General features: G+C 45.4%; 1 protein-coding gene across 4 annotated transcripts in view; it reads left to right on the top strand.

The window, feature by feature from the left end:
- Positions 1 to 13,700, top strand: part of DGKG (diacylglycerol kinase gamma) — a 210,180-nt gene that overhangs the window by 192,926 nt on the left and 3,554 nt on the right. For 3 of the 4 annotated variants that reach the window (XM_033403218.2, XM_049710225.1, XM_004278462.4), the window contains one exon: positions 3,272 to 4,240. The exons of the other annotated variant lie outside the window; for it this stretch is intronic. In XM_033403218.2, coding sequence (XP_033259109.1) covers positions 3,272 to 3,370 — 99 coding nt within the window. In that variant the 3' untranslated portion in view covers positions 3,371 to 4,240. Of the gene's footprint in view, positions 1 to 3,271; positions 4,241 to 13,700 lie in introns of those variants that run through there. 4 annotated transcript variants of the gene reach the window in all.

Here is a 13,700-nt window from a genome sequence, read left to right as displayed (position 1 = left end):
ATATTCAGGAAAAAAACTTCCAGAAAGTTCCAAAAAGCAAAACTAGAATTTGCTGTGTGCTGGCAACTATTTACATAGCATTTACATTATATTTACAACTATTTACATAGCGTTTACGCTGCATTAGGTATTACAAGCAATCTAGAAATGATTAAAGTGTACAGGATGTGCATAGGTTATATGCAAATACTATACCACCTTACACAAGAGACTTGAATAAAACCAGCATCCGTGGATTTTGATATTGCCAGGGGTCCTGGAACCAATTCCCTATGGATACCAAAGGATAACTGTATAGTAACCTCTCACCTCAAAGTATACTCCAAAAACAAAACCAAAAAATCTCCAATTCCATTAAAGAATTAAATGTTACTTACCTAGGGAAGGGGAAAATGGGTGACTGTTATTACACTATGAACAAGGACTTCCTAAGGAAAATGTGACATGTTTAACTGTTAACAAATTTTCTCTGTAATAAAACAGAAAACTAAGGGCATGGGGCTGCTGTCCCTAGTGCTTGCCAGATGTTATAAATGTGATGAAGGGTTTTTAAGACAGTCATACAGACTTTAGTTAATTGCCTGACCAGAGAGGTTTGGGTTCTAACTACAGAAATGTGGGATGCTCTCTTTCCATCAGGGGTTGAAAAGGCAGATTTAACCACATCCAACTACCTCCTAAAATGGGATCTTACCTATTTAGCCCACTAGCTCCTCCTAATCTGGGAATGAGGGGGTAAGATACTGACATTTCTTTGACTCGAGTTGAGGACATGATCTCATACTTCTTGCCCCCAGTGTATGTACATACAGTGAACTCCCAGTTATCTGTAGAACTAGAATCCACAAACCACATCAAAACCTCACGTTACCCAGCATCTCCAAACTCCTGCCCCATCAAGACCTTTGTCAAAACTGCTGAAAACCCAAATGAAAGGGATTTGAGTTTCACCTCCTCCCCTTTGCCCTGGAGGTGCTAACAAGCAAATAAACTGGTCAGCTAGCGGGAGAAAAAGGAGAAGCAAGGATCTTCCACGGTCTAAAATAATGGGCTCCATCAATGGGAAATGTAAGCGGTGCCACAGCTGCCACTCTCTGTCCCAAGCACGGCCAGCTCCACTGCCAGAACATTCCCCCGTTCTTCTTGGCTGTGCTAACCAGTCAGTACTTCCATAGCAGGTACAGGCTCTGCGCTGGCTCAGGGGATACCAAGGTGAATAAGATGAATGTCTTCTTCCCCTCGGGGCTCCTGTGCTCCGGAGCGGGACAAGGCTTACCACAGGAAATGTGCCACAAATCACTACCATCAGATGGGGCTAAATTGCACACCACAGATAAGTGCCTCACTTCCCTGAATTCTGAGATAAAGACAATGCCCATAATAAGGCACATAACACAAAACGGTACTTGACGTGTCGTCGGTGTGCTCCCCTGGTGACTACCACAAAACAGAGGGACTCTCTCCCTTCCTAGATTTTCAGGCTGATGGAAACCAACCTAACAGTCGTTTTCAGCTTCCTTCCCCCAGGTTATGTTCATTCCCTACAATGACTTTTGGCCCCATCTTTTTCCTTCTATATCCTGGGGCCTTATAAATTTAAACCTGGCTTGCAGTAGAACCCTCTTAGCCAGACTCTTCCCAGCTCCAGCTCATCTTGACAACAGCTATTGAATAATTCCCTTCAAACTCTTCTCTTCATGTTATCCTCCAGCTTAAAAAGTTATCATGGTTCCCCACTACCTCATATTAAACCCAATCTCTGCTGCCTCCTTCCCTTTAAACCCTATACCAACTGTCCCACCTGTATTCCTGACCTCATTTCTCATCCTTTGGTCCACACTCAACCAGCTGGTATGTAGCCCCTCAACCTAGTGCCTTCCCTTTCTCTTTCACCAACACATTTTCTTCCCTTCCTTTCAGATCTTAAAATGCTTCCTCAATTGCTCCATTCAGGTTCTTCTCATTCCTTACCTAACTTCTTTTTGAAACACTTGGCTTATCCTACATTTAAACTTGTTGATGGGTCTCTCTCTTCAAGAGTTCTTCTGTCGTTCTCTAGGGTCACACTGTCATTTCAATAGGTGGTAAAACTCAAGAGAACGGGCTCATAGATTGTGTTTCTTTTGACAAGCATCTTTCTCCTCCTCCAGTGTAAGATAAGTTATTTAACTGGTGCATTCCATTTTACAGTTTACATTGGGCTTTCACTGACAGATTGTCATTTGATCTTCACAACAACTTTGTGAGAAAAACAGAATAAATGCTACTATCCTCATTTTACGGTTCTGCAAGCACTGCTTCTGAAGGCTAAATGATTTGTCCAAAGGTTCACAGCAAAGAAGGGGGAGTCCTAGGACCCAAACCCAGGTCTTTGAATCCTAAGTGCCTCTTGTTCCCACACCATCTTCCTACTTGATAAATGTTGCTGGACTGACAATGCAGATTATCAACGCATCAGTGTCACCAGGCCACATTCAAATAGGGAGTAAGCATTTTGAAGCCATACCCTGAGGGTAAGGTTGGGAAGAAGGACAAAAAAATGAGAATTCACCAGTGTCTTTCACTTCCAATTGACTTAAAGTTTGCAGAAGGCACTCATTAAACCTAAAATTCAAACAAAAATAAAAGCTTTTAAAAGAAACTTGGGTCTCCCCTAGAAGACTAAGAAAAGAGGAAACACCTAAGAGACTCCCTTGGAAACTTTCCACATGAGTAGCGCTTGGGTCGGAGGTCAGACTGAAGCCTCTAGGTCAGTTTGGAGTTACTGGTTGACATCTCTGCACTGCCCAGGCAGGAATGGCCAGGAGCAGTGGAGGCGGGGAATCCAAAGAACTAGGCTCTAGCTGTTCCGGCCTTCTCTGTGCGACCTTAGGCTAATCCAAGGCTCAAGAGAGCATTGAGATCTCCATTCCTTTATCTATCCTGCAGAGGGATTGAATGAGATGGTCCCTGAGGTCTCCTCTGGCTGTGACATTCTGAGAGACTATGAATAGCAAGGACATGAGACAGGTGATCAGCTCAGCTGATCGCCACGTGGGAAGCTCACACCTGTCTCTCCCCAGCGTTTCCGCCCCTTGCTTCCAGCAGTGCCAAACGCCAGGCCCAGTCAGGGTCCAGTTGCCAATTCTGAAGCTGTTCAAGGACAGTCGTCCTTCTGCATGGGGCTCCTTCCAGCCCGAAGCTGGCCTCCCTTCCTCTCTCTGCAGATCACTCTCCCATAGGCTTCTGGGATTTGCAGGCCACTAATTCATTTCTGCCTCTTTGCTTTTAGATTAAAATTACTCACAAGAACCAAGCGCCTATGATGATGGGGCCCCCCCAGAAGAGCAGCTTCTTTTCTCTGAGGAGGAAGAGCCGTTCAAAAGACTAGACACTATGCCCAATGCTAGTTCAACCAAGAGAGAAGACAAGAAACTGAAGCACACACATACACACGTACACACCACACACATGCGCACGCACACACACACACACACACACACACACACACTCTCTTCTCCAACCAGTGGAAGCCAAGCCACCCTTCAGCAAGAAGGCTTCACCCTGACATCCATTCTATTTCAACTATGGACACACTCCAACAGAGCCAGTGCCGGCAGGACATTGTGAATGGACTTAGAGCCCTCCAGGGCGCAGCTGGCTCATGCAGCAACTCCCACTTTCCCAGAAGACCTTGAGCGGGACTTTCTGAGACTGAAGGAGAAACCCCCCCTTTCTTTCCACCACCCCTGCAAGTTTCCTCGCCGCTCTCAAGGAGCAGGCTGCAGGTTTCCTGTCTAAGGGGAGATCGGATGTGGCCAAGGGAAAGAGCCTGCGTTCCAGGGGACGCTCACAAAGGTCCCTCTGTGAGGAGACAAAAACACCTCCAACTCTCAGATCGCAGCCCTTGGCAGGACTCAGCATACGCACGCTGGTTTCTTGGTTGTCCTTCGAGTGACAGCTTCTCCCGGAACTTGCTGAGGAGGCAGAAAGGCTGTGGAAAGCTGTGTTTCCCTTCTTGGTTCTGCGCACCCTCAGTGGGCAGTGGTGATTTTCCTGAAGCCTTCTGCTGGCTGTGTGTTTGTTTAGAGCCGGCTCCAAGAGCCCCCAGAGCTGCCTACATAGCACACCTTAGATGTGGTATTTATTTTCTTAGTTCTGTGAACACCTGGGAGGGAAAGCAGAGAAACTGAGATTTATTTTTCAAATTGGTGTCATAATATTGTGTAAAAAGGGAAGAAAAAAAAAAAAAAAACCACCCCCAGCTTCTTTCTTTTTCAAGCCACAGCGTGTTTCCTGTTTGAGTTCCAAGCCCTGGTGGCAGACTATTCCTGAAGGCAAAGAAGATGGGAGGGAAGGGCCTTTTGCTGAGGAGACCAGGAGACAAGGCGTCAGGCAGTTCCCTCCTGCCTCTGCAACGACCACTCCCCGAGCACGACCTGAAGGCCCTACTGAAGGTCTTAAGTGTGTGTACTTATATGTAGCATATATATATTTATATATACAAATATTTATTTACTGGTGGATTTTTCTGGATTGAAAAAAATATGCAGTACAAGAACAGAAAGTGGGAAAGAAAAAGAAGGCTCTGACTCCCCGTTTCTGCCATTTCATTGTCAAGGCACATTGCCCTGTGGTGATCATGAGATTTAAGGGAAATTAAAGTATCTCCTTATCATAAAGAGACTGAGAATTTCCATTCTGGATCCTCAAAACAACATGAAAGCTATGCTGGGCAGGATTTACTCTCCCATTTGTCAGATAAGGAAACTGAGTCTCGGAAAAGTTAAGAGACTTGTCCATGGTATCTTGGCTAATGTGGTTTGGGACTAGGTACCACTAAGAAGATATGTAACAGGGAAAAGAACCTACACATCTTGGAAAAGGGTCATTTCTGGTAACTGAGAAGCGATTCCATTTGGGTCCAGGTTGCCAGAGAGGAATGAACGTGTGGCACATGTGTGGACGGGACAAGCCCACATGAGAGAATGAGGCCTCCCAGTACTTCCCAGAGGCTCTCTCTGGCCTGACCTGGTGAGAAGCTGGTCCAGGGTTGAAGGCAATGGACAGATCTTCAAATTAAACTCTCCACATGTCATCTCATCATGGTCACCATAGTCTCTTAATCTAGAAACCCCTCTGGCTGCCCGGATGACCTCAGTGGAGAGGCACAAGGAGGACAGAGGCACCTCAGCAGGGAGCTGCCAGCCAGTGCCCAGAGGGGCCTCAGCAGAGTTCAGTGGGCTTCATTCAGCTGGCAACAGCATCACCGCCCTCCCCGAGGGCAAGTCTGTGGAGAGCTTTGTTGGTAAAAAGAAACATTCACCTCGGCACCTTTGCTCCTTCAGCCTCCATCCCCTCTGAGATTTCCGAACAGGAAACCTGGACCCACTCGACGTCACTCCACTGAGCTCCCTCTGATCTCCTAACACTGGGTCAGGAACTTTGCGCAAGGAAGGGAAAATTAGGATTGTGTGTACAAACTGATCCTAACTCTGAAAGAAGCAGTCATCTAGGACCGTCTAAGACAGAGATCTAGAACCATCCTGTTCAACCTAACAGTGCAGACCGCTGGGCAAGGGGAAAGCAGGCCACCTGAAGAATGTCCTGAATGATGGGCTCCTTGGGGATGGGACTAACAAGCTCAGAATGACAACAGGTACTATCTTTGAAGCCACTTGATTCTGAAATGAAGGCAGGTTCAATTTGGGGTCGCTGATTCTAAGACATTTGCAGAAATTCTTGAATGTGTTTCAGCCTCAGCCCCCCAAGATTGAGGCTGTTGAGACATGGCACTATCAACAGGTGAAAGTGATTCTTAGAGACTCACAAGTCAGAGACTGGCCCCTGCCTGCCCACTGTGGTGCACAGGACTGGCAATGTTGCTTGAGAGACATGGCCCATGTCCTCCTTAAAGCCACAAAGTATAGCAAACATCGGTGGAATTGTACTTTCAATTTTGTAACCTCAGTAAGTCTGGTGGTGGTGTTTAATCTGACTTTGCAACTCATCCCTTAACTACTGGGACTGTGGTTTCTCACTGTGGAGTACCTCATCATAGTGCTCCTCACAGCAACCCCTGAGGTTGACAGAGAGGATATTATTAGCCCCATCTAAATAATGAGGAAAGCAAGGCTTACTATAATTTAGTGACTTCTCAAAGTTAGGCAGTCAGGGGAGAATCCTCCCTCATTCCTCATCGCATTCTGATTCTGGCCGTGCCCCAGACATGTTCTCACCTGCCCCCACAGTTCTACCCCTCTAGCAGTAAAAAGAATGAAACAGGAAGTCTTCAATACATTATGTTGTCCCTGGACTAATGGGCTAGGCGTTGCATCTCATTATGACTTGGTCTTTGTAGGTTTCCTCCAGTGAGTTGAGAATGGAGACAGACTTAGTAGAATGATTATATTTCAGGTCAGAGACCAGCTCCTCTCAAGAGAGTTCTTTCCACAGATGGAAAAGATATGTTAAAATTGCCAAATAAATTAGGAAATACTTGGCAGAATCTGGAAGAACCTCCAGACTGGCGTTACATAACATGCATATACATTATACATATGGACATTATATAAGGTGACATAGTACTTAATGTGCTGTATATATTATGTAAATTACATATTTGTGAGTAATCATGATAAATATAGAGACCCACTAATCACTTTTTTACACATACCCAGTGACAGATTAGGAAGTTACTTTGCCAGAGAGTCTTAAAACTTACTCTCTCCTGCTGCTTTGGTTCCAACTCCTGCCAAAAATAATTGCATCAACTTTTCCCATCTCTAGCCCCCTCTCCTCTTAGCCAAAACCCTCAGTCCTAGCTAGGCTGTACCTTCCGTGGAACACTACCATGATTGAGATCCATAAAAATAGATTCTGGGGATGGGGAGGATCTAGACTCCCAGATTCCCTGTGTCACCGACCTACACCCCAAGGCTCCCAGGTAGATGGATGTCTAATGCTGATATTAAAGGGAGAGGGAAGGGGAGAGAGGAAGTCTACCAACCCTCCAAGGAAGGAAACTTCAGTGTTCCTTGGCCACCAGTCCCAGGATCTGACCATAATCAATCAGGAAGTTATTTAAAAAGTCTAGTTTAAGTTTCTGCAGCATATCTGAAACCATAATTTCCTAAAATGTGTTTCACACAATACCAGTATCCATAAAATGCTCCATGAACAAAAGAGTTCTGTGGTGAAGTACTAGATCCCCTTCTAGAAGAAATGGTGGGCTTTGATTTGTCTGTTGACGTCCATAGATTAGAAACATTGCCTTAAGCCCACCATTTCTTCTTTTTGTTCTCCGTGGAGATGGGAACATGGAAGTAACCATCCTCTGCAATAATATTCCATAAAGTTCTTTTCTAGGACAAGGAACTTCTCTTCTTAAGACACTCTTTCTAGTTTCTTCTGTGATTGTTTAACTACTTTTATGGTTCCCCCCTACGTGTCTTCAAGCAAGAATCAAGGATCTGGCCTCTTTGCTTCCTGAGTGGAGAAGGGTTTGGGGAAAAATTAAGGGGAAAACAGGATAGCTGCCAGGGGCCAGATTTCATCTGTGCAGCTCTAGAGAACAGAACCAGGTCTAAAGAACACAGTTGTGGAAAGGATCGGTGTTTATTCAGTTTAATAACCACTCTTGGAGCTAGCTGGCCGAATATGGACAGAGCTCACTTGTGAGGGAGTGAACAGCCACCTGCTCTTATAGGAAGAGCCTTGACCTAGTTGAGGAGGAACAAGCGGTGATTGATCTACCTTGTTTAAACGCTGTTGAAACTATTTTAGTAGGCATCAGTGTTAAACCAATAGGTCTAGTACTTCCTTTTGAGCAGCAAACCTCAGTGTCCATTGTTTTCTGGAAGAGTGAAAGATGACTCCCAGAGAGATTTCTGGATCAGAAAATAATATTCATAAAGTCGTTTTCTAAAGTCCTTTGCTCCTTGTTCTAGAAAAGTACTTTCTGGTCTAACTGGTACTGACCAGTTAGACCACACTTGTACATGGCGGGATTGACCAGAATCATTGGCGCCCTCAAGGGCGGCTAGTGGTGGTGGTGACCTTTCCTTGGCAGCTCTGAAAGTTAAAGGAATGAGTTACAGTGTTAAGCCCAAAAGAGATTTTGCATTTCTGTTGGTGTTCATATTAGCAGTTTGGAACTGTTCTCCTAGTCACGAGTACCAGACCTGCATCCGACTTGCAATAAATAGCAAGGAAAAAGAAACTATCCTACATCTCAAATACCAGTCAAGTTTTGCATAAAACAGGTGAACAGAATTGTGTAGGATTTCACATGGGGCCGTCATTTTTAGCTCACCTTAATGTTCCACCATACTCAAGTACATATTTTAAATTTCTACTATAGAAAGAAAATAGGAAAGGGAATTCTCATGTATGGCTTGCTGAGAGCAGGGCGCTGTGTCAAGGCCTTTTCGTGTGCTATCCCATTTAATCCTCATGATCTGGGCATTTTGCTTATTTCACGGAAAAAGGAGTTAGTGTATAGAAAGGTGAAGTACCTTGTCCAAGGTCAAACAGATAGCAACTAGTAGAGCAAAGACTTGACATGGGTCTGTCTTACATCAACATTTACGCTTTTTCTACTATATTCTAATGCCTTTAACCTTCTTATCTCACTATTTCCAACCCTACCATCATCCTGGGTGAGATTACACAGCAGTGAAAAATTGATGTCCTACCTGGTCAACCTCTGTATTGGGGATGGGACTAACAAGCTCAGAATGACAACAGGTACTACTCATGTTCCTACTGAAGAACTTCCAGTGCTTGCTCATAAGGAAACTCAACAGCCTCCACGGGCAGCTAGAACCCAAAACTTCACCCTTGCAATCAAACTGGCAGCCATCCCTTAATCCTCAATGTTTCAAATTCTAGCTGAATGAGAATCGTTTCCCAAGGCCCACCTAATAGATTTTTCTATTCAACTCTGTGAGTGGGAGAGCAGCAAGCAGGCTTCTCAGACCTAAATGCCATGGTCAGCAGTGACTGGCCTGCACGGGGAAGGAGAGCTAGGGTTGTGGAAGGGAGCCTCCAGCAAGAAGGCTCTGCATGTGATCCTCATTAGTGATAGACGTGGGCTGGGCCATCTGTGTTCCACGGGAGAACAGAATGGCAGGCTGCCTTTCAGATGCCAAGAGATGCTATCTAATGGCAAGATCCAGAGAGCTCAAAAAGCAGAGAGGCATCCTTCCTCCTGAGCATCTCTGTGGGAAACCAGGGACACAGAAGACCATGGGGTTTTTGGAAACTAGCTGCTTCACTTGCAGGACATTTCACCCTTGGTACCACTTCATTCTTCACGTTCATGGTGGAAGCCAACCAGCAGAGCCCTGCAGCCTTACCTGCTAACTAAACTCCCTGAGATGGATCCCAAGCTGAACCTATGTCATCTTGGAATCTGTAGATGCAATGGCAGGTGCATTATAGCAAGGCACCAGGGTTTGCAATTAAGCCTCCGAGTCTCCCAGGGGTCAGGAAACACTACAGGTAGAAGAGAGCATTTAATTGGATGCTCAATGAAGATTCTAGAGGAATAATCAAAAAACTTGGAGTACTCATCTAAATGGGTCAAATTAGAAAATGCAATTTGGAAGCAAAGAGGATAACATCTAACCCAGTATCAAGCATGTAGCAGGTAATGAGTAAATACTTGTTGAATGAATGGATAGCTAAAATGGGTATCTGTCCTTCTACCCTGGAATGGGTAGGGGAAAGCGGGTAGAAGGGATTAAAGCTTTTTAACTAACAACTCAGAAACTTGAAACCACAGGATGTAGAGGGAGCTCATGAGGGCCTTTAACTACTCAGACATCTGTTGAGTGATGGATACAGCTAAATATGGATCATCAAAGGGCTTTCTAGGTCACATGGAGGGCAGCTTCATGATTCAGAAAATATGAAATTCAGCTTGGACAAAAAGACAGAAATATTTGCAGTCTACTTCTGAGAGGTCAGGTCAGAACTGACAAAACAAAAAAAGACAGCACAGAAGTGGAATTACAACACAGTAAGAGATCAGCATAATAAGATACAGACTTATGAGATGAAAAGAGATCGAGAACTGGGTTTTCTAGCAGGTTTATTTGGGCAAGGGAGATGAGCCTGAACACTCAGTCCAAAAACGGAAGAAAGGACTGAAATCCTTTTTTCTTAAAAACGCTTAACGTTGAGTTCATGGTAAAATGGAAATGTCCAGACATTGATGAAATGGTTATTAAATAACAGCTATCATTTATTGTCCAGTCCAAAGCCTATTGCTTTTATGACCACTTTCAAACTTCACCAGAACCTTATGAAGTCAGAGTTATACGGTTCCCCATTGGACAAGTGAGGAAACGGAGCAAATCTCATGGGGCAGATCTGGGATTCAGATCTGTCAGGATCTGCCTTTCAGAGCCCACGTTCGTGCCAGCAGTACCCTGGCTGAGGCCACTGAGCTTCAAGCACAGTGACAGGGATTTACTACACCCACCCACCCCCACCCCACCCCTGTGCATGATTACTTCCTTCTCAAAACGAAATCCAAGTCCCTTCCCTCCCCCTTCCACAGAGCTGGAGTGGGAAACGGCATTAGCTTGGGCGCAGTGGCACAGTGGCCAGAGCAGGTCTGGGCGGCAGCAAGTCCATATACGCCTTGCCCACCTCCCTTCTTAGGCCCTCTCTCCCAGGCACAGTGGGGCCGCCTCCTAAGATACCGATCAGAGAACAGAGCACCAACGTGAACACCTTGGTGTTCAGCCAAATCAGAGTATTCACAGAATATTAAAGATCGTATTAAAGGACACACAGAGACCACATCAAAGGTCCAGTGAAGTGAGGTCGGGCAGTCAAACATCAGAATTTAGTACCTCATATCTAAAGGTGGGATGGAGACTTGAAGTGTCCTTTTAAAAATGTGTTGAGTGAATCATAATTTGGAGTAAAAAGACTGCTTCTAGAATAATGCAAAAAAACTTTTTCCCTTCCAAAAAAAAATTATTTTTAAAATGGAATCTTCGCAAGAATTACAAGTGAGGGGCAATAAAAATGGTAATTTCTTTTTATGTTAGATAATACCAAAAAAAAGAATTTATAAATGTCACAATATAAGTGGCAATCCAGAGAAAGATTCCAGAAAGTCTACTGTGGAGGGACTAAACAACAGTACTTTCAAAGTAATTAATGAACTTTATTTTTCTTGTCCTTTTCTTTAAAAAAAAAAACAAAAAACAAAAACAAAAACTGGTACCAAGTGGTTACCAGAAAATGGCATGATCTTCAAGAAAAGATACATTTTCCTGGTGGATATTTCCTCTCTCCCCAACATCCTTGAGGTGAAAAGATTGAGAACTTTTGGTTGGTTGGTTGGCTTTTAACTTAGAGAACCATCCGTGCATGGAAGGTGTTAATGATAGAGGATGTCATTGAATTGCTGTGTGGGGTTTGCTGTCATCACACTGTGCTACCACCAGGCATTAAGGTAATGATCATAAACTTAAGAGGACTCAGCAATTCCCACTCCCATCCACCCCATCAGCCTCCTGGAGCTCCCACCCCCAGTTACATATACTTCCTGGAATTAGACCATCTGGGAATAATTTCATTATGACAGTTTTCAAACATACAGAAAAGTAGAGCCATAAGTATAATGAGAACCCATAGACCCATCACTTAAATTCAACAGTTGTTATCGTTTTGCCATATTTGCTTCATCTTTTTTTCTACTGGAATACTTTAAATTATAGATGTCATGACACCTCACACCAAAATATTACATGTACATCATTACGGGGGATCCCATCTTAAGTGTTAAACGTTGTGTGTGTCATCCATGTTGCTGAAGGAAGATTTCAGGGTGTTGTGCATCTGAGCTCAGTCATTTCTCAGCTGACTGAATGCAGTTGTCACAAGTAGATGTTAACCAGGACATTGCTGTGTCACTGATAGGAGAAAGTTTTAGGTGGAACCCAAGGAAGATCTTAGCTGTATTCAAAACATTCCTGATTGATCTGGAAAGAGGAAGGTAAACAGCACGTTAACTACATTCTCAAAAGACACTAAATCGGGGAGTGTTTTAAGCACTGATGATGCCAGAGAGAAAACGCAAAGCACTTGGAGGAGTTAGAAATGTACCTGAAGGATGCGTGTTCTTATTTTTGAAATAAATATTGTTTAAAACAGTAGGAGTGGGCTTCCCTGGTGGCGCAGTTGTTGAGAGTCCGCCTGCCGATGCAGGGGACGCGGGTTCGTGCCCCGGTCCGGGAAGATCCCACATGCCGCGGAGCGGCTGGGCCCGTGAGCCATGGCCGCTGAGCCTGCGCGTCCGGAGCCTGTGCTCCGCAACGGGAGAGGCCACAGCAGTGAGAGGCCCGCGTACCAAAAAAAAAAAAAAAAAAAAAAACAGTAGGAGTTACAGGAAGACTAGGCACAGTACTAGTTGGGACAAATAAAACAGTAACATCATATCTGCAGGTTCGTTTAAAAACCATATAAAAACCGGTTCTGGTTATTGCCCCCACCACGTGAGGACGAGGAAGCTAGACTGGGGGAGGGGACAGCTGCTGAGGTGTACAGACAGGCCCTCCCCCTCCGCTGGGGCAACTGAACTGGAGCTGTGTCAAGCCCCGAGAGACCATCTGTGAGGCCCACTTCGCAGGGCGAGCTATCCTTTTCAATGGGCAAAGTGTAAGGGGAGCAGGTAATGTTCCACGTGCTCTGTGCTCGGCTTCTGGGGTCAGGGCAGGCTGACTGCAGACGTTCTGGACAAGATAGTGGGCAAGGTGGTTGGTTGGCTTGCTTTCAAAAGTGACTCTGCCCAACCAAAGGGAAGACGGTAAAATGAATGACAGCAGGTTTCAGAATAGTCAGCCCATCTCAGTCAATGAATGAAATGAGTTATTATTTAAGAACAGCCTAGGTGGCAGCAACAACTGGGAAGCAAGGCCTGGTATTCACCCAAGGCCTGATTCCCAGCCTGTGGCCGGTGGACCTAACTGAGCACCCATCTGACTTCCTGAACGTCAGGAAGAAATGCTCTCTCATCTCTACCCCCAGTGCACTGCTGCAGACCTCTGACTCATTAAACACCCCAGCCCACCACGCCATCTCCCAACACCATGGGGCTCGTAAGACCAAGTACCACCTTCTCCTTTCCTGACAATGCTGCCATGAGGAGTGAGAGTCGGTGTTGACTAAGACGGGAATGAAGATTGTTTTCATCCTCCTGCCAGTGGGAACATGTTTTCTTCCCAGAGCACCCACTCTTTGGAAGAACATAGTCTCTTCTGAGCTCCTTCTTCCAGCCTAACCCCCGGCACCCTGAAGCCCAGGACCCACTGATGGGCGTGAAAACACATGAGCTCCCTGGGGCTTGGAGAAGAGCTCTTGACAGGCCTTTCCGGAGATGACAGCGGGCCGGGTCTGCACACCCCTGCTGCCTCCTCTGGGTAACATGACTTGCCTTTTCTCTGTCTGCTCGGAGCCAGAGGCCTGTCTGTACTGCTGTTCGTGAGTCATTTGGTAGCAGGGAAGAGGAAGCACAGGGTCCCCTCCTGTATCCCAGTGCTCAAAATGGACACGGTCTCCTGAGGGAGAGTAACAGAGACAAAGTTCACTTGCATATGTTGAGTCCTCTTCCCGGTGGTGCTGCCCTTTCCTCAGCTCTTTTCCGTGATAAGCCCATCCTGCTTGGGATCTCAACAGAGGAGCAAAGAGAGAAATAAAAT

This window comes from Orcinus orca, chromosome 5 (genome assembly GCF_937001465.1).
Source record: "Orcinus orca chromosome 5, mOrcOrc1.1, whole genome shotgun sequence".
In the NCBI taxonomy this organism is placed as follows: Eukaryota; Metazoa; Chordata; class Mammalia; order Artiodactyla; family Delphinidae; genus Orcinus; species Orcinus orca.
The sequence above is the reverse complement of the archived record's forward strand: the minus strand, read 5'-3'. Positions and strand labels throughout refer to the sequence as shown.